The 27623-nt window shown below is 39.9% G+C and overlaps 3 protein-coding genes across 3 annotated transcripts in view; 2 read left to right on the top strand and 1 right to left on the bottom strand.

Annotated features, from left to right (window-relative positions):
* The window catches only part of LOC124252902 (cell death abnormality protein 1-like), a 239219-nt gene that overhangs the window by 166335 nt on the left and 45261 nt on the right, over positions 1 to 27623 (top strand). The window lies entirely within an intron of this gene.
* LOC124252907 (multiple epidermal growth factor-like domains protein 10) overlaps positions 1 to 27623 on the top strand; it is a 112180-nt gene that overhangs the window by 80390 nt on the left and 4167 nt on the right. Inside the window, exon 2 of the mRNA XM_046686588.1 lies at positions 22375 to 22469. The gene's annotated coding sequence lies outside the window, so the exon portion shown is untranslated. The remainder of the gene's footprint in view (positions 1 to 22374; positions 22470 to 27623) is intronic.
* On the bottom strand, positions 22500 to 26281 carry LOC124252903 (protein draper-like). Its single transcript, XM_046686583.1, has 3 exons — positions 25164 to 26281; positions 24424 to 24532; positions 22500 to 24009 (listed from the first exon to the last, which is right to left on the bottom strand). The coding sequence occupies exons 1-3, from the start codon at positions 26086 to 26088 to the stop codon at positions 23652 to 23654; spliced, it is 1392 nt and encodes a 463-aa protein (XP_046542539.1). The 5' UTR covers positions 26089 to 26281; the 3' UTR covers positions 22500 to 23651.

Here is a 27623-nt window from a genome sequence, read left to right as displayed (position 1 = left end):
CCAGGAGAGCCCTTGAACCTGGTCTCAAGTTAGTTTGCACCCTAAGGCACCTTGCAGCTGGCGATCGGCATCAATCACTGTCATACAGCTTCAGGGTTGCTCGAGAAACCAATTGCAAGTTTATCCCCGAGGTATGTCAAGCCATAGTTGATGAGTATGCTGATGAATACGAGAGGCGTTGGAACGTTCCACATGTACTTGATGGCAAGCACGTGGCATTCAGGAAACTGATGAACTCAGGCAGTCTCTACCATACATTTCTTCTAAGTGGTCAACATGGCACTTGTTGATGCAAACTAATGGTTCTTGTGGATAGACATCGTGGCCAAGGACAAATGTCTGACGCACAGGTATACAACACGTCTGAGCTCAAAGAGACAGTGGAGAGTGGTCACAAAGGATTCCCCCCACCTAAGCCAATGACCAATGACAACCAGAACATGCCATACTTCATGATCGGGAATGATGCCTTTGCTCTGCGAACCCACATGATGAAAAAGAATTTGACTTATACAGAGCGGATATATAACTATCACACAAGTAGAGCCCAAAGAGTCGTGGAGAGCGCTTTTGGAATACTGGCAGCCAGATTCCAGTGTCTCCTAGGAACATTACAGCAACAACCTGGCGTTGTCTGTAACATCATAGAAACCTGTGTCTGCCTCCACAGCTGAATACGGCACCCAGCCATGCACCATGGTCAGCTGGATGCAGAGGATGCCAACCACAACATCATACCAGCAGAATGGGAGGTCGCTCCTTTGCCTTCTTTCCTCGAACATTTCTGTTCTTTCTTGGACTCATCTTCACTGTCTTGGCGTTGTAGTGTCCGTTGAAACTCTGTGGAGTGAGTGTCGACTGACCTTCCTTTTGTAGTCCGTTGGCAGTCAGGTGCCACCGCTTGCTATGCGATATGTGTCGGATGGCAGTTGAGTTAATGAGCCATTACCTTCCGATGTGACAACAGACAGCAATCGGACGGTGCTAAATATCATGTTACCCTCCGATGAGAATCGAATTGGTGATAGGCGGCTATCAGGTGCATAGGGCAGACCGCAGACTGCAATCAGGCGAGCGTCTGATGACTGTTAATCATCGGACACTTATCAGATTGCTGTCAGACGTCGGCTAGACACGTCTGATAGCTGCAGAACACGAATCTGACAAACATCGGACTGACTCGACATTCATCCGACACTGACTCGATGTGCGACCAGAAATAGCGTCCCATGGCAAACAAAGCTCTGAGCTTAATAACAATAATAATAATTCAAACCATAAATGGAACACGTCAAGAACCTTTGCATGAGCAGAGTGCTCGAGTGGCATCAGACCCAAAACTTCTGATGGACGTCTGCGTTAACCTCTCTCCTGTTCCCGATTCTTCCGACATAGAGCCAATTGGCCCCGACATTTCTGACCCAAACTCTTCTTCTTCCTCTACTGCAGACCTTTCTGAGAACCCTGTTTACATTTTGTTCAATTCTATTTATCAGGAAATTTGTGATTTACCTTTAGAGAAACGGAGGCCAATTAAACTAAATGTGTCTTTCCCCAAAATGAAATTGATTTACTAAATGATGCTATTTCCTAAAACCTTCTGCAGACTGTTCGTTACATAAAGTGAATTGCTGTGTCTATGCTGCCGCTCGAACTTTGGAGGAACTTCACAGAGTTTCAAAGAAAAAGACATCTAATGAAAACAACAAAAGACCAAGGAAAACCCGGTTTCTTGTAAAACTTAATGAAACAAGAAGAAATATTTCCTGGATTGAGCTGTGCCTTTAAAACAAGATCATCAGGGAATCCCATGTCTAAAAAGGCAAAAGGCAATTTGGAAGAAATTAAAATTACAATACAAGACAACGAAAGAAAAGGTACTCCTCCAAATTGTTGATTCCCTTAAAGGCAAAATTAAAGGTTTGGGCAGAAAGAAAGTAAAAATGGGAAAGGAAGAACAAATTTATCAAACAAAATAAACTTTTTTAGAAATAATGAAAAACACTTCTACAGGCAACTGAAAACAAACGGTGATGGTGAGCATGATAAGCGGCCTCCCATGGATGCCAATGAAAGGTTCTGGAAACAGTTGTGGTCTATACCCGGTGACTGTAACCTGGAGGCACCATGGGTCAGTGATTATGACCATGCAATGCATGAGAAAGTATCTAGGTCGTTTGTCTGCTACATCTCACCAGATTGCCTGAAAAGTGTTATCAAAACGTCCAAATCTAATACAGCTCCAAGGCCTGATGGCATTCGAAACCGGTATTGAAACTGTTCCTCTGTGTCCAAACACCATTACTTCACTGTTTCAGTTCTCTTGTGGACACAGGTGATGTTCCTCCATGGTTCTGTAAAGGTTGCACAATACTCCTTCCCATGAAAGGAGACTTGACTGATCCCAAAACCTTTCGCCCCTATCACATGTTTGAATACTCAGTATAAAATCTTCACAGGGTGTTTGACAAACCTTGTGTCATCCTACTGTTCTTGCAATGATATAATTTATAGAGAGCAGAAGGGAGCGAGAAAGGGATGTTGGGGGTGCAAGGATCAACTTCTTGTACAGAAAATGATTTTGGAAGAGGCTAAAACATATCACCGCTACCTCTCCATGTGTTGGATGGACTGCAAGAAAGCAAACGACTCGGTCGATTCTGAAGTCTCTTCGTTGTATTGACCTCCCTGGGCCACTACTTGATGAGTTACTGGTCGGCTCAACTTGAGATGTACTCGCAAGGGCAGGTGCACCGCTTACTTCTCCTTTACATGGATGACATCGAACTCCATGCCAAAGGAGATACCAATTTGAAGGAACAGGTTTTCTTTGTCGAGTCCTTTTCTAATGATATTGGCATGACATTTGGACCCGACATATGCAATACTCTTCATATGAAACGTGGCAAGGTAGTTAATGGCGGATCGGTCAAGTAACGGGGTTGGGGTGGGGAGTTATTGAGCATCTTGTGGAAGATCAGGCCTACACCTTTCTTTGAATGCAAGTTCGAGACAAGCCCCAGAGTGTCCAAATTGAAGGCAAACTTCGGGCCGAGTACAAATCTCCTTAAAGAAAATCTGGAGCTCAGAGCTAAATGCTCGAAACAGGGTCAAAGCCATCAATACTTTTGCTGTGCCAGTCCTTTCCTATTCCTTTGGAGTAGTTGGTTGGACAAAACTAGACGTCCAGAGTCTTGACCTCCTGACCAGAAGGATCATGTCTGATAACAGAGCCCACCACACTCGTTCCTCTCTTAACCGTTTATATATGCCAATCAATTCTGGAGGTCGGGGTTTGATTAATGCAGAGGCTCTTCATGATAGAATGTTATTGTGTACTTTTGTACATATTTATTTATCGGATGATCTTCTGGTGATGCATGTCAATACTCATAATGAAAGCAAGGAATTCCACAGCTATTTTAAGCGTGCCAAGGTTGTTGGACAGAATCTGAAATTTGAGGTTGATTTTGCTGATGGCGATGTACTGCTGGACGGTACAGCGATGGGAGTAAACCAGGTGAAGTCCTTCACCAAGTCTGCCCAGAGTCGGTCATTTGTGGAGAAGCTTTCTGAGAAACCATTGCATCGTGTGTACATGCAGTGTGTGGAACAGAATAGCAATCCCACCGACTCCTTCGCCTGGATGAAGTCGGCTGGTCTCAAATGTGAAACTGAGGGCTTCCTTTTTGCTGCTCAGGACCAGTCACTTCCCACTCGCAATCGCCTCAATGTGATTCTAAAAGAAAATATTAACATGAAATGCCGACTGTGTAATGAATTTACAGAGATTGTCCAACACTTTGTCTGTGGATGCCCTTCCTTGGCACAAACAGCATATCTTAAGAGTCATGATGGCATGGCTCGCTGCTTTTATTACTCTCTTCTCGCCATGCCTGTGGCTTTGACTCTGAGGTCAATCCATGGTACGACCCTGAACATGTCCAGGGTGTCATGGAAAATGATGCTTTCAAACTTCTTTGAATAGGCCAATATACAGCCTGAGAAGAATTCCTGCCAACAAACCTGATCTTGTCCTTTTTGGATAAAGCCAATGAATTTATTTATATCATTTAATTTTCTGTCCCTTTGACAGCAATGTGATTGGCAAGATTCAGGAAAAGCATGATAAATATGCGGACCTCGCCTTTGAAATGTCTCTTGCATCCCAAGTACACTGTCGTCAGGCTCCCCATTATTCTCAGTGCCCTTGGTTTGGTACCTCCTGATCTCTTGGCGCAGATCAGGAGAGTGCCCGGGTTCTCTTCCGGGAGCACAGCACTTCTGACACCTGGGTTATGCAGAAGGCTGCAGTGTTGGGCAGTCTACATATCCTCCGAAAACTTCTTGTTAGGTTCGACTAGGCAGCGTTTCCTGGGAGAAGTCCCATTCGCTGTCTGGGCTGCCTGTAGAGGGGCGAGGGCCCTGAGCTGATGACGAGCCTTACCAGCCTGACTGTGCCAGGATCACCTGAACCCTCTCTGCTGCACTTTCATCTTTAATCCGTAAAACATAATAATACTTTATTTCCCTGAAGGATTTTGTTTTACATGTAACAGACAGAGCAACACAATGAACACACATGATACACAATTAAAAACGAAAAAAAATCCAACCAAAAAACCAACCATACATAAGAATAACTTAAAGGATTAATATAAGTTATGCGAAAATATACATTAAAAGGTTTCAGGTATATGGCATGTAAAAATACTCAAAACTGTAGACACTGCTAGGTAGCTAGAATCAGTCTGAAGTGTCATTTAAAAATGGCTATACTAACAGGGATAAAAGAACATTTGGCACGTTTAGTTCTAAGTTTTGGCACTTGATATCTGCGGCCTGATGGCAGGAGGACATATCTCATGTTGTGGGCATGTGTTGGATCGGCTACTACCTTGCTAGGAAGGGAGATAACTCTGTTGTGGTGGATGTCGTCTAGCCTGGGTACAGGTGTCCCGGCAATCTTGCTGCTGATGCTCACGATCTTGTTCAGCTTGTTCCTGTTTTTCACTGATAGAGAACCGTACCAGACTTGTATGGAGAATGTCAGGACACTTTGTATGAAACACCTGTAGTATGAAAGCATTATTCTTGTCTCCGCTTGGAAAGATTTGAGCTTGCGCATATGAAACAATCTCTGCTGGCACTTATTATACAAGGCGTTGGGGTTGGCATTCCAGTTGAACTTACTGTCTAAGACAGTGCCTAGATACTTGTTGTACTCTGTGACGCTCTCAACTGCCGTACCATTTATTGTCACTGGATGTATTACTTCTTTCTTCATGCGGAAATCTATTGCTATCTCTTTGGTTTTAGATACATTCAACTGTAGGTAATGTCTCTCACACCAGTCTGTAAAGTCTGATATTTCTGTTCGGTAGTAGTTCCCAGTATCAGTGATGAGAGCAACAAGAGTGACGTCATCAGCAAATTTGACCAAGGAGCAATCGGGTTGCTGAGCAGTGCAGTCGTTCGTGTAGGTGGTGAATAACAATGGGGACATCACACAACCCTGCGGGCGGCAGTGTTAGTGGTTAAGATGGTTGAGTGGGCGTTATTCGCTCGTACAAACTGCTGGCGTTCTGTTAGGAAGTCCGATATCCACAAGATGAGTTTGGAGTTGATGTTTGTGTCAATAATTTTCTGGATCAGGAGGTGTGGTTGTATAGTGTTGAAGGCAAATGAGAAATCTGCAAATAGCACTCTAACATACGAGTTTGGTCCTTCCAGGTGATTGTATACTTTGTCTAGCACCATTGTTATAGCTTCCTCTACGCCCCGGTTTGCACGGTAGGCAAACTGTAAGGGGTCTGCTGTCTCTTTGATGTCCCTTAGCAGGTACGGGAGGAGTAATCGCTAAAAGCATTTCATGGCTAGGATGGTCAATGCAACAGGTCTATAGTCGTTTAATTGCACGCACTTTGTCTTCTTCTGCACAGGTATAATTTCGGCCAGCTTCCAGAGTTTTGGATTAGTGTGAGTGTCTAGCGATTGTTGGTAGAGCTTACAGAAGACAGGAGCAAGTTGGTCACTACAACTCTTTAACACTTTACCTTGTATTCCATCAGGTCGACACGACTTCCGAAGGGTCACCACGTTTCGAAGTATATTCTTACTCCTTCATCAGGTGAATGAAACATATGTACATGTTGAAACAGCAACGGTATAACAAGTGGAAGCCAGGGATTAATTGGTGGATGGACAAGTGGAAGCCAGGGATTAATTGGTGGATGGACAAGTGGAAGCCTGTTATATGCCACTATTGTTACCTCATCAACTACGCCTGGATTAACAATCCCTGGCTTCCTTTTGTCCATCCACCCAGTTAATGCTAATTATAACCCCTGGCTTCTATTTGTTTTTCTTATCAATCAGGCCTGGATTAACAATTCCTGGCTTCCACTTGTCCATCCACCAATTAACTACTGGTTTCCTTTGTTATACAGTTGCTGTTTCAACATGTACATATATAGCTGTTTGTTCCTAATTGTTTCAGTCACCTGATGAAGGAGTAAGAATATTCTTCGAAACGTGGTGACCCTTCACAATAAAGAAGTTGACATCCATAAAAACTCTTGTCTTTAAATATAATACATGTATATCTTTATTTACAGATGGATACAGGGGTGTTGGCTATGATCTTGCTACCTGCCAATGCGACATCGTCTTCTGTTGGTTACCCAGGCATGATGGAATTTCTGGTAACACAATGGCCAATTCTGATGCTAAGACAGCACTCGACAAATCTTATTCCATACTCAAATTACAAATCCGTGATTAGATCTTATATAATTACAGTCGTGATCAAATGCAGAAGACGCGGGACACCAAGTAGGTTTCAATAAATTAATCAACTAAAACCAACAATTGGTCACACCTATTTGAGTTGTCAGTCTAGATTTGAAGAGGTCATTATGCGAGGACGTCGTATTGGCCACAGCAGATATACTCATGAATACTTATTGAAAAGTGAAGACTCTCCGTTTTACATCCTTGGTAATGAAAGAATCATGCATATCCTGCTTGACTGATTTTTCCATTACAAGGGATAAATATGTCAGTGTAAAAACCGTTAAGTATATATATTTAATAATTTTGATTGCCATTATCGATTTTTTGAAAAAACATAGAATTTATTAAAAAAAATTTATTCATATGTTTTTTAGATAGATGTATTTTTATAATTGGTGGTTTAAAATAGAGACTGAGATTGTTAGTGGCTGTATCCTCAAATGGGGGTTAAAGTATTGTGTTCTTGAGAGAATACGCAAGTCCCGAATCATTCAAAGAAAATTTAGACCCACCAGGAAAATTGAGACACCACTAGGATATGTGTTGTTTCAATTTATGGCTAGATTTGTCTCCTGTCGTTAGCATTTGAAGAGATTGTGTAAATCCAACTAGGGCCCAACTAGGGTCAAATATATTGTACCAGCAGGCTCAATTGCCATTCCTACAGGTGCATGTTGAACAACATTATAGAACAGGGATGTCCTTTGTCTTGATTTGATTTGAAAATGACTACGACTGAAGAAACTACTTTGTGGACAATGCGAGCAGTGACGGATAATCGCGAAGTATTCTGGGAAGCCTGTGGCTGAATTATAAGTTTAGAGGGTTATTTGACCAAAGACTGTTTCTAACGTTATACTGATAATTATCGGTGACCCCTTTTCGAAATGTTCCGAGCAATCCTGTTGATAGCCAACCTATGGACCCATGTGTATTTACCTGTTCCATGGTTGAATAGAGACAAACCTTCATAGTGAGGTTTCACTTTTATAGAAAGACAAACAGACAGATATTTTATTTCAGTCTCACCTCACATAAAATACATATATAAATATATTTATAAAATATAGCATATAAATGAGCCACCCTTTAAGGGTTATGCGAGACTAATGTATTAAAAACATTATAAATACTAAATAATAAATAATTATATAGGTACATACAGTGTAAAATCTATCCGTATAAAATATGTTTTCTTCTTTGCAAGATATAAAAGCAGGTTTTGGCACTGAAATATACATGGTGTTTAAAAAGTAAAACTAACTTATCATCATCACAAAGATCTAAGAAGTTGGGATAGCTAAAACAGACATTTTCATATAAACTTTCACGCAAATCATCATACATAGGGCAATACAACAGAACGTGTCTTTCATCCTCAACACTCTCACTGCACTGAAAACATACCCTCTCATTCACATTCACATTTGTATATCTGCCGGTTTCCAAATGCAGAGGAGCAGTACCTGATCTGAATTTGGAGAAGGCAGAGCGGTAAGAACGGGGCATACTCATACTCACATAACTTTCACAGCCATACACATCCTTAAACATTCGATACGTTCGTAATTTATTACCTCCCGTTCTACCGCTTGGCTTGTGTAATAAATCATACCAATCATTCACATACTTCTGCATACCCGTTTAACATTAACATCAGCTTCCACACTAAGGCCCCATTCATTTAACCTTGCTTTTACTCGGAAATTCCAATTTCTCACACATCCACTCGCACAACTCTCCGACCATATAAATACATACTTATTTATTCTAAAAGACATTTTTCTAAAACGACAGTATTGTCTAACAATACATATCCATTGTCTAACAATTGGAGGGATCCATCCCATGTCTCCATTCACTGCAACGTTAGGTGCATATTTACCCACCCCCAAGAAAAATCTCAAAGCACGATGGTGGACAGCATTTACTGCGGATACCTCCCGATGTCCCCATATAGATGTCCCATAACTTAAAACTGACCACACCATCGTATCATATAACTTTGTATAAGTTGTGGATTCCATTCCTCCAAGTGCCTTATATTTACAAATAAGAAGGCCTAAAGCTCTGTTAGCAGACTTTGCTGCTGCTTTAGCCATAGCATTATAGTCAAGATGTTCTGTGAGCAGTAGGCCTAAATAGCTATAACTATTAACAATTTCTAAAACGGAGTTACCAACAGTAAAAACCGCACTTGTTCTTTGTGCACTAATATGTCTAAAATGTACAATCTTAGATTTATCATTATTAATGCATATACCATTATCCACACACCACTTGTTTAAAATGTACAACATATTATTTAAGTCCTCTGATGATTCTGCAAGCAGGATAAGATCATCAGCATAGGCTAAGGCGGCAATAGTAGTACCATTAACAGAAATACAAATACCACTCTCTTCCAGTGTGTAAAGCAAGTCATTAATGAAAACATTAAACAGTATTGGAGAAAGTAGACAGCCTTGCTTTAAGCCTTGATTAACATTAAACCACGATGTTAACATACCATTAATACGGACACTACATTTTACCTTATCATATATTGATTGAAGAGCTAAAACATTTTCCCTTTCACGCCAATATCACTTACTTTCTCCCACAACACTCTTCTATCAATACAGTCATACGCTTTCTTAAAATCAATAAAACAGCAAAAGTATCCTTTTATTACATTTTCTATTTTCAATAAACGAACAAACACTGTGAATATGATCAGTAGTGGCTCTCTTCTTCCGAAATCCGTTTTGCATATCACTCAAAACGCCAGTAGAGTCAGCCCAGGACTGTAAACGACTATTCAGAACATTACAATACAGTTTGTACATAGAGTTGGTAAGGGTCAAACCCCGATATGACATAGGATCCATAGGATCTAAAGTTGAACACTTGGGTATTGGATTAATGATGCCTGTAGCCCAGGTAGCAGGAATTTTCCCTGTATTAAAACACACATTGAAAATATGATGTAATGCATTGATAACACTTTGTGACTTAAGGCACTCACTAGGGATACCATCAACACCAGGCGCCTTGTTGTTGTGGCTTCTATCCACTGCTGCCGTAACCTCAAACAGAGTAATCTTAGCGTCAAACAACACATGTATCTCGCCAGATTCATCATTTTCACACATCGGGGCACATTTCTGCACACCAGTATTCCCATTCAGCAATTCACAGTAGTCATTCCGCCATTTATTTAAAACATTTGCACAATTTTCAGACACACTTCCATCTTCCATGTACACTTTCATGGGGATCTGCTTTCTCCTTTCACCACCAACACCAACCTTACCAATCTTCTTCCAAAACTCTCTGTCATTATTATCACGCATCTCATCCAAACGTTTACTTTCCTCTCGTACGTACGCATCGTTTTGCAGCTTGCACCCCTTTGTCAAACAGCTTACGCTTTCTCACAAAACAGTGCTTTAGATACACTCTCTCGTTCCCCGACTTCTACACTTACACCACTTTCTCTCTGACTCACACATATCATTCCACAACACACGTAAACCATCATTCCACCAAGGCTTTCTCACGCGACGCTTTTATTACTCTTACCACCAAAGACAACATAGGTGCGAGATATTAACTTAGTGCGCATCTCTCTCTGCACCAGGTTCGTCAATCTCTCTGCGCACTGGTCAAGGTCACCAGCCGGTCCCTCAAGCTGTGAAATAATAGCATTTAATTCATTTTACTTTCAACTGATTCTAAAAAAGTTGTTGGCATATTCGATGTGTTTCACTTTTTATATGCGGCGGTATTAATTCTTACAGCGAGACGGCCTCAAATTTCAAAACACACTAAGTGCATCTGCTACGTGAAGCGTGGTGACCTAGCGTTACATCAGTCATTTACTGGATATCTAAGCATATACAATTTTAAGTAGTTTAAGACTTTGTTCATTAAGCTCAAGCAGCTTATGAAATACGCCAAAAATCCAGTCAGACATCTGGGCTGGTAACTTCAAAAATGGATTTAACCAGACCAGACATCAAGATATGGTGAATTTACTCAGATGTATGGAACATCTAAAATTTTCACCAGACCATTGGGCGGGCTAGCTGTAAATCTAGCCCGTTTCGGGCGGTCGGACGGGCCTTATTTCATATACTGGCCTCAAGTCATCAGGTAGGGTTACAGGTGACCACGCCGTCATAGGCAGAATTTCAGACATATAATGTACAGCGATGAGAACAGTTCGCCACATTCCTATCACAAACAACAGCAAAATGTTAGCACAGTATCACAGATTAGAGAATAAAAACACACACACACACACGCACAGGGCGTATATATACTACTCTCTTAAAAAGTAGGAATATTCAGTCACAAACGGTGTCACAACTATTGATATTTTAAATCTTTAGACATGAATCCGCTTCTATACTTAGGTCCATCCCAAAATTGGAAGGGCTTACTTCAATGCCAACTTGGTTCATCCGATCCCATTCTTTCTGCAAGTTTGTTTAGATTGTTCGGTTGTTGTAGACGGTGAGGTACGCGTCTGGACAGAGTGCTGACCATGGTAAGATAGTAATGTTCTGTTGGAAGAACTCAGTAACAATACGAGCCCTGTGTGCTGTTGCGTTGTCATCTTGAACGCAAAATGACGTCTATGTCACCACGTGTGCCTTCAGGATGTTGTCACGGTAGTACTGCCCAGTGACGCGTCGGTGAATAACGTGTAAAGGTGTGGTGCCAGTCACAGTGATCCCATCACAAACCATTACTAATCCACCCCTCAAAGGATCGTTCTATCTGAAGTTATGAAAGCATGAAAAGAAAACGCCTCATTCAGTCACTCACTCTTTTTATTTTGTCAAGGAAGTCCCGAAAACACAGCGACGATGGTACATAGGATTTGTAATTAAAGCTTAAAGCAGTATAATGTCACAATAGATGGCAAAACAGTTACTGTAAATATGTTTTTGACATTTAACAAATTACATACTCCCTACGACATTTGATTATCCCACATTTACAATATGGCTACCACTGCGGCCATTTTGAATCGGATGGGAACTTCGTCAGCATCCCCGAATCATGGACATAAAATTTCACTCTAAATATCTGAAGGTACTGTCACAGATGCGTGATGATTTCCAGTTGAAATATTATCTATGCGCCGAATAATTCACAATCAGTAAACAATTATGAAACTGGAATGTTTACAAATCAATACACATTACATTGGGTGAGGTGGGGTTGGCTGCTGGTAGCAGGCAATAGTCAGGACAAACAAACACTTTATAGTGCTAAACCAATGCGATTTCGCAGTGTAAAATGGATTCCAATTTTGGCATAATCTTTTCCCGACAGAGTCTATTACTGCAGTGATAGAGTAACATGTATTGAGAAGTTGCCACACTGAACAACCAATTTCTTAATGATTCAGACTGCAAATAGCTTTGACCTAGTTATTCCACCTCAGTAAAATCGTGTAGGGCCATACAAAAGGTGGTTATCACAAAACATAGCCAAACACCATTTTAGCTTACGGCAAGGAAATGTTGGCCACCAATCTATTGAGAGACTAGAAAATATAGTTTCAGTTTCATACTTGTATTCCCGCCAGTGAATTAAAACAGGAAGCTATTTAAAAGGCTAAATGTATCGTGTTGTGTGAAGTTGCATTGCAAAGGACACGCGAGATAGAATGTTTTCCTGTGTGCTATGACTGACAAATACCGAAAGAATCAATCATCTATTTTTATAAATCCTGACATGATTACTGACCTATTTAAATCAAGAAAGGAAGTTTGAATTTCAATGCGTGTTTCAAATTGCTCAAAACTGTAATCGCTGTTAATGTCTGAGTGGCGGATAATGGACGATATAAAATCAAATCCCGATGCTAAGGTTAAACTTCTTGCCCAGTTGATACCGCGTACTGTGACTATTTGTGTGGTCACACTCATCAGCAAAAGTTGTTTAATCTATTTAATTTCTTTCACTGATGCCTGCAAATTCACGCCTTTGGCTTGAGACTCACGCTTTTATTACTCATTTTACGCCCCCATGACGAAACTGATAAATCTCATGCCAAACTGGGTTCATATGCAAAATGCACACTGTAGTCACTTAAAATCACGTACATAAATAGGCCGGATTACTTGGTTTTCAGTCACATATTTAGGAGGGAATTTGCAGTTATGCGTTGTTTTAAGGGGGCGAAACGTCAACCGTGGTCCTGTCATCTCAAGCTTGTTTTCTCTCTTGGGGATGGAAGCTCTCGATACATAATATGGTCTTGTTGTTACTCTGTACAACACATTGTTTCTTATCGAGAGGCAACTTATCTCACATATGCATGCATCAGTTTGCCTTTGTACTTTGTTCAGACCACGTAGGCGTCGACATCTTCACGATGAATGAAACAGACTCAATTCACTGACTTGGCAGTTGGTTGGATCGTCTTTTATTTCATCAAAAAAAACCCAAACCGTTAATTCATTAATCAGGGGACTACATAACGTCACGGTGTTTTGACTGATTGTAACAAAAACATGGTGGGCCTTACAACATGATTCTTAATCACGTGTTGACGTCAACTTGCCTTTGTTCGCCAAAATTTTCTATGTGGATGCTTAAAACTACTATGTATCACACCCGTGATCAGGGCGCACGGTAGCTAACGTTATATAAAGAAAGTATTCATCCATTTAGTAACGTATTGTGTAACAATGATATATTGTGAAGGATCGATCCCCACGTGTGACCGGGTGTAAAAACCTTGGAGCTAACATTACCTGCAGGTTCTTTCAGTGTTGTCACAACCCCTAGTGTGCAGTACACAACCCTGTGCACTTAAAAGAGCCCACTCATCCGATGGTAGGTGACCAGATGGTGGACACAGATGGCTGTGTGATAACTCTCTGCGCCGAACAGGCAGCTTCAGTTGAATACTCCCAAGGAAGTTGAGTCGGTTAAAAAAAAGAATTCCAGAATAAAGACATCCGTTGATCAAAGGAACAGGTACTAGTTGCGTGGGTTTGTGCGCTATATAAATATCCTATAAAAATAATATATCAAAATAATTATCACAGATATATTCGTATGTACAGTGAGTGTGTGGTTTTATACATACCGGGTAATTATATCACGACACATCAGTTTAAAAATAAAAGGACACAACAAGCGACCATCGCCCGTCCTGGGACTACTTGCACGAAACGATCTTAGCGTCGAGAAGATTTACCCGTGAACTTTTAAACAGAAAGGTCGTTTTAAGCAACTTCGCCTTGTAGAAACTAACCATATAACGAGGACCTGAAATGAGACAGGGTGTTTTGTTGTTTGTTTTCTAACGCAGCACTCAGCAATAGTTTAGCTACATGATGTCACTCTGTAAATAATCGAGTCTGGACCCTACAATCCAGTAGCTGACAGCATGAGCAAAGATCTACGTAATCAGGAACCAATTAAATGTGCCAACTAAGTCAGCGAGCCTGACCACCCGACGCCGTTTATCACCGCCTACGACAAGCATTAGTTGCTGGAGATCAGTTGTAACCCGGATCTTCACGGGTGTGAATGTTATCAGCAACCCCAACTAAGCACTGAGTGCTGATTCGAAAGCACACGCGTATCGACATGTTATGTACCACTCATGTTACATGCATACCTGGTGTTTGCATGCTTCCTTACCATACAAACACAAACATGTTATAGCGTTATATAGTTCATACTTGTGATAAAAAATCATATTTTGTCCGTGATTCTAGAACAACCTGCTGCTTCCATGACCAATAGTATTTCCACAAACAGCTCGGTGTAGCGTTGCATGGAACGCCGGAGTGCTGACTTTGTGCGTATGTCGCATAGACAGGATATTGCAATTTTACTTTTATATAGAGAATATCACCCACGTGTCTACTGACATCAATTATGTCAACACGAGTTGATATAATTGATAACAGTAGTCACGAGGGTGAGATTCTATTGATCATCATAAATCATTCTTGATTAGTTTTCAATGAACAATGTACATCTCTCAACACTGTACTACCATTAGACTTGCAGTGCAGCGATGTCATAGCATTGTCACGTCATCAAGTTCATGATATCATAACATTGTCAGGGCATTGTACAAATCTGTCAAAACGATGTCTCCTAGGAAACATCATATGGTCTCTCACAAGCGATATTTCCTGTGGAACACAGTTTTGGATGATAAAGTAAGATATACAGACTAATACAGTAAAAAATACATCTGTTTTCCCCATACATATCTTTCTTCGATTCAAAACTAGTAAAAAAAGCAGATCAAACACGTTCCGTTAGTCTTGGAGTCAATTTATTCAAATTCAGAATATGTTTATTCTTAGAAACATTCAGTTATTCACAACGCAGAGATTGCGTATAAACACACCCGTTTGTCGGTGAACAAATTGGTGAAAGAGAGTAACGTAAAGAAAGCACACAGAATGAAAAGAACGTCATTAATTAGACAAACATGTATTCAATTAAATCTGTTCTTAAACAATCAGTTTCTTTGCCTTCCTTCACCTAAGACTATCTAACTTTTTGTCACACCCTTGCTGTCACTCTCCAACTCTCTCATGCTTGCGAACTTACTTTTACTTCTTTCCCTGTACATATGGAAGTTAGTAAGGCTTCACTAAGGTTCCTGAATAGACTTCATCTTTCTATTTTGAAATAGAAAACAGCGTGTACATATTAACGGACCTTTACAAAAGCTCAGTTTTATGTTAAAGCAGCAGGTATTAGACTTAACAGATAGGTCAACGTGACCTAAGAACGAATGCACCCAAACTGGTTTGTCGTGAAAGACGTGTTTGCCTATTTCTGAGCTCTCCCGTCGAAAACATTCATTGTCCCAGATTTATTTTCGTATTGTACTGTACCAACGTCAAATTATTTGAACCGGTAATGTTTCTGTCGGGAAAATGAGTCACCAAAAGTCTGCCGGTTTGCTTATTTGTTTTGGTTTAGTGTCTGTCCTACACATTCAAGCTGTAGTATGGCCACCATCAAAACATATTTCGTTTTTCAACAAGTAGTAGCGTCGTATGTTATAAGACTAAAACTCGACACGCTGTTTTAGACAGGATGTTATGTCTATTGCATGATGCGACGTTTATTGCAGATTCGTACACCGATATCACTACACACCGAGTAACTACAACCAAATGATGAGAAGTTTACATATATAGGGACAAGCAGTTTATGAACAATAACGGGTAATTGATATCAAGTGACAATTAACTGCATGAGGCCATTAGGATACAAAGAACAAAATGTCAATACACAGGCAGAGTTAAATTATTTGTAAGATCATTTAATACTAACGGTACAGTTACTCCTGGGATGTCTAGAATACACGTACCACTTATTACCACACGCATATACACACATACGCACACGCCATACTCTCATATACACACCGCATACCACACGCATGCAGACACACCATATACCACGTGCACAGACACACACATATATGTACACACACACCACATGCACACAGCATACCAAACATACACTGCATATCACACACACCATATACCACAATCCTTCTCTCTCTCTCACACAGCACACACAAACAAACACCTCACGCACACAAACACATACCATATACATCACACTGACATTTCACAAGCACGCATACACAAACAACACTCGCACATACACTACACGCATACACATACCACGTGGACACAGAACAAACACACCGTAAACGACCCACATGCTAAATACATACACGTACAACACACTCATACACACACCACGTACACGTGCAGACACACCACATACCAGGAACACACCACACATACAACACACGCGCCAGATACAATGCATACACGCGCACACACACACCACAAAGACGCACACGTCACATACCATACGCACACCACATTCCATATGTACATATATACACACACACACACTCATACACATCAACACACACAACGCACACACACACATACACCATACGTACACATTCCAGTTTGGTTACAAAACATTCAAGTGCATTTATCTTCTGTTGTAATTGGTTACATGTATCAGAAAGTACAGAAACATCATCAGCAAACATAAGTGAACACAAATTGTTAAAATCAGATGAAACATTAACCCCTATACCACCGTCCTGTTCTATTAAGGAAAACAACTTATCAATAAATATGATAAAACAGCTGTGGACTTAACACACAACCCTGGCGGGTACCAATATTACATGTAAAGCACTTAGATAAACCCTTTGAAGTTTTAACACATGCAGATAAACTGCTGTACACTGATGATATATTAAAAAAATACCAGAAATACCAACTTCAGCTAAAGATTGCAAAAGAACATCATGTCTTATGGTGTCAAAAGCCTTTGAGAAATCAATAAAAAGGCAATAAAATCTACCTCTCTTTACAAGAATATTTTTGAGCTAAAGCCTGAAGTTGTCATTCGCTATTATATGAATATTGCTGACAAGCTATTTCACCATAAATCCCCTCGTCCTCTCGCTTGTTCATATGGGATGAGATTTCAGCTCGGTGTAGCGTTACATGGAACGCTGGAGTGTCGATGTTTTGCGTAAGTCGCATATACAAGGTAATAATTAAATTTTTTATTGTGTTCATTAAAATTCTGGCAATCTGATTGGTTAACTGGGAACATTTCTTTGATTTCATTTCCCAATGAATCTAAAAATAAGCCACGCCCACCGAACCGACTACTTTCGACCTGAGGAATGTCGGGGAATACCTTTACACAGCGAGGGAATTCCCCTTGCACTCGGGTACCTTAATGAACTTTGGATAAACATTGAAGTGATACATTGTGGTAAACATAAACAAACAACTCAAAATTATCCGTGAACGTTAATAAAGTGTTTATTTAATAAAAAGTGTTTGTCATAATACATTATTTGACTGGTTACTGTGGTTACCACGTGCAGTCAGCGAACAGTCGTCTGCAACTTGTCTTGTTTTTACATTCCAACACGATGGCCGATTCCAGGTACGGAAGTTTTGATCTGGGGAATTTTGAGTCGATTTTCGAAGATCAATCTACCGGAAACGTTGCAACTCTTTAACACGGATAACATTGATTTTCCGGATGATTTAGACCTGGAAGAAATTGAAAGTTTGTTAGAGATAACTGCATCAACCAGATCTACAAAAACATCGGCAAATCACGAGATGACGTGTGCAATGCAAGTCGATGATAAGCCATCCCAAACACATCGTTTCAAACGTTTATCAAGCAATGATTTACTTCGAATGGACGACTACAGACAATCAACATCCACAAAAAGAAACACAAAATGGGGTGTTAAACAATCATTGAAACAAGTGATCTGATGCAAATTAGCACTTATCTGCATTCGGCATCCAATCCTGTTATCCTCCGGTACAAAGTATGGTACGACTTGGCCATCCATTTTGTAAGTCGTGGTCTTGAATTTCACCAGCAGCTTACGCCCACATCCTTTGAATTTGCGGTAGATGAGTAGTCAGTCATACACTGCTCATTGTCTTCCCGCCACAGCAATCCAAGCCATGAGTGACGCTGGCTTTTGAACTTCGTCACATAATGTTTATGAGGCATAGGAATCGAAAGTTCCGTAAGTGTAGTTATAGTCGCCACACAACGACTACTCAAAAACTAAGAATTAGCGAGACCTTTCCGCCATTGTAACGCCCTCGACAAGAGCATGCGCACGTTGGAACATCAGTTCATGGCATCGCAATCCCAGTCACATCACAGCCCCTTTCCACTTTGCGCAAATACTGCTGCCACTAACAATCTCAGTTCCACTAACTTCATGTCATCGGGCTTCATTTCCAATTCTCACTTTTCAAACTGTGTCTTTCAGTTCGCTGGTAATAATTCAAATGTTTGAACTAGAAACTTTGCCGTTACCGGAACGCGTCACGTTAGTGTTGTTCCGCTCTGATTCGCAACCCCGATGTTAGCTTGGTTGATTGACAGCTGTTTGGGGGTGCTCTATGCTGATTGGCTAATGGTTTGGTAGGCGTGTCATTTTATATGTAAATGAGTCACCTTGAGCCATGTCACGCCATTACCGAATTCTTTACACCGAAAATGTTAATCGGTGGTAACACTGATATCTGTTTCGATGAATTTGATTGTGTTTTAGATAAAACATTGTTGGAAAAGTTTTCCATAGTATTTGTTGTTGAATTTATTAGGTAGGATTGATCAGGAGTTCTTCGAGTTGCATTGAGGTATGAACTAGCAACCAATGTGCAAATCTTTTGTAAGAATCATACGCGGATTCATACAGTTTGCACATTGGTTTTTAGTTTCATACCTCAATGCAACGAAAGAAATACACAATAATCCTTAATTAATTTTACTCGTTATAGTAAAATATACAGACTAATACATTAAAATCTTCATACGAGCATCTGTCAAGCATTATGCGCCAATCTAAACGTTAAAATGAGGTTGACTTCACCATTCATCCATCTTTTCCCATACATGCATTTCTTCGGGTAACAAAATTCAATTTTTCAAAATGCTGTTACAGTGTATGAACACACCCCTTGTCAGTGAATAAATCGATAAATAAAAGTAAAGCAAAGACAACAAATTTAGATACAATTAATCTTTGATTTATGAAATCAACTGCTAATACGTTCGTGATTGACTTGCCTCCTACACTCATGATTAATATTTTCCCAAGAATAATATATAAACAGGAAGAACCTGTTTCATTATTCACTTTTTAACGTTGCGAACGAAAGTATTTTGTGTGTTTTTAGTGAAATTGTTTGTATTGTATTTTTTGCCTCTCTTATAAGTTTTTACAAAGCGTTCTGACCTCTATACAATACATCTGAAGCTGGCTAATACGTGTGTAGTTGTGGTATTTCTGTACCTGATAAACCCGTGAAGATCCGGGTTAGAATTGGACTTCAGTAATAAATGTTTGTCGTAAAAGGCGGCTAACAGGATCGGGTGGTCATGCTCACTGACTTGGCTGACACATGTCATCGTATCTTAGTTAGGTAGGTCGATGCTCATGTTGTTGGCAAACAACTCCCAGAGTGAATGTACGGTATTCACCGTATAACATCAAAATGCCCAACAACAGTGTTTTGAGGATGTCCTATTTCAAGCATTCAAATTGCAAACAATGGCTTATTTCCAGATAGGAGTGGTGTAACGTTTGTTGGGTTTCAGGTTAGATCACTTTATAATGTTGCCACGTGCAGTAGGAATATGCAACGAATGTCTTGCTGGTATGTTTCTTTATGTAAAAAGACTTGGAGTTTCTGTTCTGTTTTTTAAAGGTAAAAATATGTATGTATTTGAGAACTTAAGCTTGGTGTCCTCACTTTCAAAACATCTGATGGAAGACATATGTAAGACATTTTCACCTTTGACATGATCCCCGATGCCTATTTTGGCTTATGCAGTTAACCTGCGTTTTCACGTGTTTGGGACGGGTACTGCAAAGTCAAACTCGGGTAAAATAAAATTTAGACATTGTCAAAGCAGAAAACTAAACATTAAGAAGATGTTGACTTCAACCTTTACCAATTACCCTTGTAGTTTGTGTTGTTTGTTTGTGTGTGTGTGTGTGCGTGCGTGCGTGCGTGCGTGCATGTGTGTAATAAGTTGTACGCTTCTTGCGAGGGTAATACAGTTTGATATATGCCTTTTCGTAGCAGTGTTTGTGGCAGTGATCGATAATCTCGCTACCGACTATATGACTGCTATAAAATGGTTAATCATGTTTAAGTTGAGTGTGCAAGCTCAATCTATAATTTTTTTTGAAATAAAGCAGTGAAAGTCGGTAACTTAAATGTGTACATAGTGAACTGAAAAAGGCTAATCCAACGGTTTTCGTTATTATGACGTCATACGATTGTTAGCAATACAACACTTCTCGGGGGAGAGTTTGGTGGTTACCGTGGCAGGGGGTAATATTTTTCCAGTTGGCGAGGGGAGACACGGAAACTTGTTATTGACCGTCATTGACGAATGAAATTAACGTATTTACATGTTATTTGTACTCTCTCAGCCAGTAGCATTGTCCAACTTTACTGAATATTTTATATAACCCTCTTTCTTATTATGCAACGTGACCATTTTAAGTGAAATATACCGTGACATATAGTATATACTTTGTCATTTTGGGTAGTAGTTGCTGGGTAGCCTAGTGGTTAAAGCGGGTGCTCATCGCATGAAAGGTATAGGTTCTATTCCTGTTGGTGCATTATGTGAAGGTGCTCCCTGTTCTATTGCTGGAATATTGCTAAATGCCGGATAAAACTAATCTCACTAACCCACTTCGCATTATTCAAATCAATGCACACCGAAGCGTGGAGGGTTTCAAAAGAACGTGAAGCAGGCGTTTACGTCGAAACACGTTCCGCTACAGCTGTTCCATGCCTATACAAACGGTGACCTAACAGGCTACTGCGTCCCTTTTCCCGACGAAACTTATATTAGTCAGCAGGAAAGCTTTCTACATGACCACCATTGTGCATTGCCTACCGTCCGTGTACACTTAGTCAGATGCTGTTCGCTGGAACTGCAGATGCCCGTGTACATAATACATATGGAAATGAGCAAAGGTTACAATTATAGCGCAAACAAATCAGTCAGTATAAATGGTCAGACAAGTTATATTTAGGATCTTTGTCATCGTTGTCGTGTTGCTTCTGGTGTTGATTGACAGTTAGCACATATATTCAGTATTGAAATAGAACAGTGAATTGCATCCCATATCCTTAAAAAAGCCTATACATGTACATAAATACATAGAAAATACTACACGAGGTCTCATTACATACGAATTATACGAAACGAGTGTCCTTCCTTCCTACAGAAACCATAGGAAGGTCACGAGTTTCGTATTACTCCTATGTTATGAGACCGAGTGTGGTATTTTATTTATTACCCACGTCTTACATGCTTTAAATTGACAAAATAGCGTATTTTTATTGTTTTTATGGTTTCAAACCGAAACCGGTTTCATAAAGAGGTTGCGGAAGAATATTGTTCTGTAGTACACTTTTTGCATGACGTCACACTGTAATGACGTCACTACGCCTTGCTAGTCTGCTTTTGGTAACCGACGTCACGATGCATGTCAGTTGTCATCGCCTCGTACAGCCTCCTACATTAAACATTCCCCGTAGCACCCCGTTTCTTAGTTTGCAGTTGCTTCACTCGGCTAACATCACTGGTGGAAACTTTGCGTTTATGGTTTTCGACGCATATAATGTCTCAGTTCGACTCACAATTAAACAGCGATACGGCAACGTTCGAAATGTTTACATTCCCACAATGCATATAAATTATAGAATAAATGAATTCACGTGTTTGTTATGTATGAAAAAGTAGTTCCATCACAACGTGACCTAATTGAGAGGTCATCGGTTATCCAATCAAATCCAATTAGAATCTCAGGTCAAGTCGTTACGACACAGGTCAACGCGATACGAAACTCGTGTGACATACGAGATTAGTATGCAACTACCCATACGTTGACCGCGTGGGTAATAAATACACATACGCACGTATGTACGTACCTACATTGCCGGCCCACATGCTTGGTTTTCCCGGTTTCAGGTAAACCCCTCATTCTGAGGTAATATACAGCATCTCTAAATGTTTGGTATCTGTACTCGCGACTACCTGTACCAAAGTACGTACGAGTCTTCCAGGTAAGTGGGAAAATAATTATAAAGGTGACATTGGTGTCAAGTGACATTTATTTAGAAGAAATCATTTTGGCACGATGGACAGTACAGGTAGACAAGCTATAGTTCAAAGTATATTTTGTGTTTATATGTACATATGTACTTTTTACATCATGTGCAAAATTAAGTAAAGTAAAGCTGCAAAATTAACAAATTAAAACGGACACTTAGATCTATATTTACACACATCATAACATATTGATAAACATCACATATTCTCAGGGCACCTGGATGTGACAGGGCTATTTACAGATTTGTGTTGCAACACCCGAAGCCGGGTCAATAGACAGACCTTATGTTCTTTCGGTGCAAATCATTTTCTGATTTCTAACACAAGCTGTGTAACTCGTATTAACGCATTGTTGATGCAAATCAAAGCGGTGGCGAAGAAAATTACAAAATCAGAATAAACTGTGAACAAAGGTATCCACTAAAGCATAATTATATTAAGAACACTTATTAACAGCAAAAATTATGAAATAATCTGGATTAATGAATATAGTATGTTTCAAAATAAAACATACTGCGACGATAGCTAACGTACAGTAAAGCAGTAAGGTTCAACACTATACAAACTAGATGGATCAAAGTAAAACATATCTGGAAGGATATAATCCATAAAAAACATATTTTATATAAACATATTCACACTATATTCGGGAGACCCAATTTCTGAGCGAATTCATAAGCCCACTTACAAGATTCAATACAATACTTAAGAATCCATTTTGAGTGGTCTACAGTTACACAAGTTTGTCTGGTTAAATGCAAACCCATGTACAGAAGGATCCCTATCCAGATCCGTTTTGAATGTTTTTATAATCCAAATCTCCGTGTGGTATAAATTGTGGTTGTAACACTTATGATTAATACGTCTTGGTATAAGCAAAGTATTGTTCAACGGGCTATACGAAAAACACAGCACAGTCACTCAATATCTTAAAGGAAGATCATTAACAGTTTCAATTGTATTCTGTGTTAATCGATAAGACCGTTACTTAACTCCTGACCTAATGGCTTAACATCCTTTTATACACTACCACATGACCAGAAAAAAGTTATACAAATAAACAAACCCAAAGCTAATGGCTAACTAAAACATGGTATGCGTTTCTGATGATGCGATTCTGCAGCATGTCTTCATATTCAAATAGTTAAACGTCTCTGTGAAACTGCCAATCGCATTTGCCTGTGAACCGGAGTTAGATATTTGCCATGCTGATAAGGGTCATCAACAACGACATCATTCATTAAGTGTGAATATGACACGGAATATCCAAAATGACTTTCTGGGATTGACTGATACCCAAGCTCCGTGTTTTCTTTTGCGTTGAAGTGGTCAGCCATGGCGTGAACGGCAATATCTGCATCTTCATTTTTGTCACTATGTTTTGGCTCACAAACTGCGGAAGTGCCGTTGTCGCGAATTTCACTGTATATATGTAGGGTTTGGTATAGGGGACAAGGTGTTTTGCCATCAGCCACCGAGGTTGCATTCCGGGTTCTGTTGCGTTGAAAAGAACAAAAAACAATAAATGTCTACAATACCATGAAAGTACAAGAGCTTGCATTTGCGTCCGGCGTAGGTTTCTATGGGTGTATTTTCTATTAATCGCACTGGACGGGTTCCCATCATCAGACGTGATATTACATGTTCCCCTGATCAGGCCAGTTTCACAATGTAATCTCAGCGCTAAGGTGATCTCAACTCCCATCATTTATGTCTGTCCTGTATCACATCAATCAAAAGTCGCATAAACGGCTTTGTGATATTGGTTCCAATGGTTCTATATTGATTTTGGAGCAGAACAATCTAAAAAGTGTGGTAGTAATCATTCCGTTAGGTAGTTAAAAGGAATATGCAACATAACCAGGAAAAATTAAACACATATAAAACAAACTAAATAAAGAAATTAACCTCTTCGTGTTCATTCTCCTTCGACAGTAGAACAGAGTTGCCAGTAAGATACACGCTGCAAAAATCAGCGCAGCAGCTAGGGTTCCGCCCAGGAAAACATAAGTAGAAACTGCAGCAGAAAGTATTACAGAATTAATATTCCCCTTTGACTTGCATCTATATGTTTAAGGTAGAGTATTTCCTCTGTCAGAGATAAATGAGAAATCATCTCGTAACCCGCATTAAATATCGTAAACCTAGAGCGAATTGAGACACAATTTAACAAAGAAGAGGGGAGGATCAGTTTACTTGGGTGGGGATGATGGAGTATCTTGTGGAAGGTCAGTCCTATATGCACTTAGGTGAGAGACAAAAATAGCCAACTGCGGGCAGGATACAAATGTAGACACCAAAAAGGAAATGTCGAATTCAGAGCTGAGCACTCATGACAAAATCAAACACAAATACTTCATGTTGTGTCCTCTCATATTCCTTTTGTAATGTTGATATTCGCTCACTTCTCTAGACTCACAGAATCATTTCCGTGATAAGTGAAGGCACATACTTCAGCAGCGTTCACAAAAATTCACATTCCTCGTGCTGTATGAGTACGTACACTTTCCACTGGAATGACTCTGAATCTCATTAAGGAAGGAACAGACGTTGAAGCACATTTCTGATTATACTGCAACTAAATAAACTTTGTACATCTATAACATTGGAAAAACAACTGTATGTTAATCGTTTGAAAACCAGCTTACCTGTTTCACATTCGTTCTTTGTCCTACAGTCCGCTAAGGAACAGTCATTGGCACAGTCATGTTCACATCTGACGCCAACGAAACTGGCCTCGCATCCTTTGATACACGCACCTGTCCACTGATGGCACATGCCATCCAGGCATCTTGGACACGAGTGGTCGCAGAACTCTCCGTATGACCCATTTGTACACCCACTGGTGCATGATCCATTCGTGGAGTTGCACAACTGACTGACACAGTTGACAGGACATGGTCCACAGTCTGTTCCATAATATCCAGGTGAACAACCCTCAATACAGGCTCCAGTAGCATCACATTTACCATACAGGCATCTGGGATTACATTGGATGGAACAGTTAGAACCATATCTTCCATTGACACATCCGTGTGTACATGCACCCGTCACTTTGTTACAGTCACCTAGACAATTGTAAGTCTCTTTTGGAGCTGAACAGTTGCTTGCAACGGTAATCGGATTAGGTTGACAATATCTACCGCACACCTCGTCACAAAACTTGCCATAAAATCCTGGTACACAACCATGCTGACATCCATTGTCACATCCACTGGACTCCAAACAATGGTCGCAGGTGTGTTCACAGGTCGGTCCAGCGTAAGGCGGATCACAAGTCTCACAATGGCCTGTAATCCTGTTGCAGGATTTACATCTACTTGAACAGTTCTTGCAGTCCGAACCATAATAGGAACCAATGCACCCAGAAACACAAGTTGAATCTGTCTGACAATATCCGCCATCACACACGTGTGGACACTTTGTACATCCGACCCCTGGGGAATCACATTGGTCAGTGCATTTTCGGCCCTGATACCCTGGTATGCAACCCTCCGTGCATACCTGAAGACCTCGCTCGTTCAGAGTACAAAGGCTCTTCTTGCAGCCTCTGCTGCAGAGCGAACTGCACATGAGATCAAAATATCCATCCTCGCAACCAGTGAGACAATGACCTATCACCTCATGACAGTCTGAGCAGTGTTGCTGCACTCCACATGTTGCAGCTGTAATGTCAGCAGATTTACTTATATTACTTTATGTTCATATCATGTAATGCATGTAACTATTGCAAGCATGGAGTTTGGGTACGTTGTAATAATTTTGCCAAAAACATATTTTGTGCAGCAATAACCACATCAACAAAACCCCCTTCAATCTGTGTTGATCTACTATCAGTACTCTACAAATATAATTGACATGTACATATAGAAACATATATTAAAGAAGGTGTATTCCCTCCAAAGTACGAATGGTGAGAAATCTGTACATAGCTATGAAGAACACAGATGGGATATGCAAACCTCAATTAATACAAACATGACGCTTTATGCACGGGTCCATTGCAAGTTAAACTATCATATCCTTTGGCAATTGGCATACTTGCATCCCAATTATAAATCTGCCCTCCAAATATGTATTAAAATCTCATCACGTGGCAAAATATCTAAAGAATGTAACCTATGTAACAAATATACTTATCATTATGATTTTCATATACTCTTACACTGTGAACAACTTCACACTGAGAGAAACGAATATTTTGTGTTTATGATTGACAATCTTGATGTGGAAACCTATGTTGCCTTTGAATCACAGAATGAACTCGATCTGCTCTCTTTTCTATTTGGAGGTGAAACTGTTTTTAATGATAAAGTTGATCAAGGGACATGGGAAACAATCATTTTACGATTTTCTTTATATATTTACCGAATAAGACGGCATCTCCTACAATGTTATACTGATTGATCTCTGCAGATGTATAATGATGTATATCCACCATCGGAAGTTTCTTGTATAAATTAATTGTATACACATGTAAATGTATGTTCTTATGTAAATTGTAACTTTAGGTAATCATCTTGATTAATATAATCGTATATACATCTATATAAATTTTGCAACTTTGCCCCCTATTGTATATATATATATATATACATGTATATAGTATGTTTGATCTTCGGATCTTCTATTCGAAAACACTTTTTAATACACGATATGTTTTTAAATTCCTTAGAAAGTATTTCAATATGATAGAAACCTACCTTTTAAGGTTATTGGGAAATTAGTAATGACAAGTAAAAGCAAGAAATCCATTTGTGCCTGAAAAGAGACAGTAACATGTAAATATAAGTTGAATATGCGACTATCGAGCATATAAACTGAGCCAATAAATTTGCTTTATAGCATGCAGTATCATGTAATTAGGGCTCATATACTCACGGGTAAGGTATTTTCCTCCCTATTTCCCATGTACACCCTCCACAAGCAACGGTGGATCGGCGTATGGCCCAGTAATGATGTGATTCACATGCTCGGGTTTACAGTTCAGGTTTTGGTTACAACTTCCTTCCTTACACGAGAAAGTTTCAAATGCATTTGGCTATAATACCAACAAACAGGAAATATAGATATCACTGTCACTGTCAACGGTATGTTGCACAGCGTAG

The sequence above is a fragment of the Haliotis rubra genome, unplaced genomic scaffold (assembly GCF_003918875.1).
Source record: "Haliotis rubra isolate DU_JTF1 unplaced genomic scaffold, ASM391887v1 Scf529, whole genome shotgun sequence".
NCBI lineage: Eukaryota > Metazoa > Mollusca > Gastropoda > Lepetellida > Haliotidae > Haliotis > Haliotis rubra.
Note: the sequence above shows the minus strand (reverse complement) of the source record. Positions and strands in the feature narration are given on the sequence as shown.

Coding starts and splice junctions, on each gene's coding strand:
- LOC124252903 (XM_046686583.1), bottom strand. CDS start 26,088: ATGTGCAGTTCGCTCTGCAGCAGAGGCTGCAAGAAGAGCCTTTGTACT. Junction 24,533..25,163: donor AAAGAACGAATGTGAAACAG/GTAAGCTGGTTT, acceptor TTTCTGCTGCAG/TTTCTACTTATGTTTTCCTG. Junction 24,010..24,423: donor AGGAGAATGAACACGAAGAG/GTTAATTTCTTT, acceptor TCAACGCAACAG/AACCCGGAATGCAACCTCGG.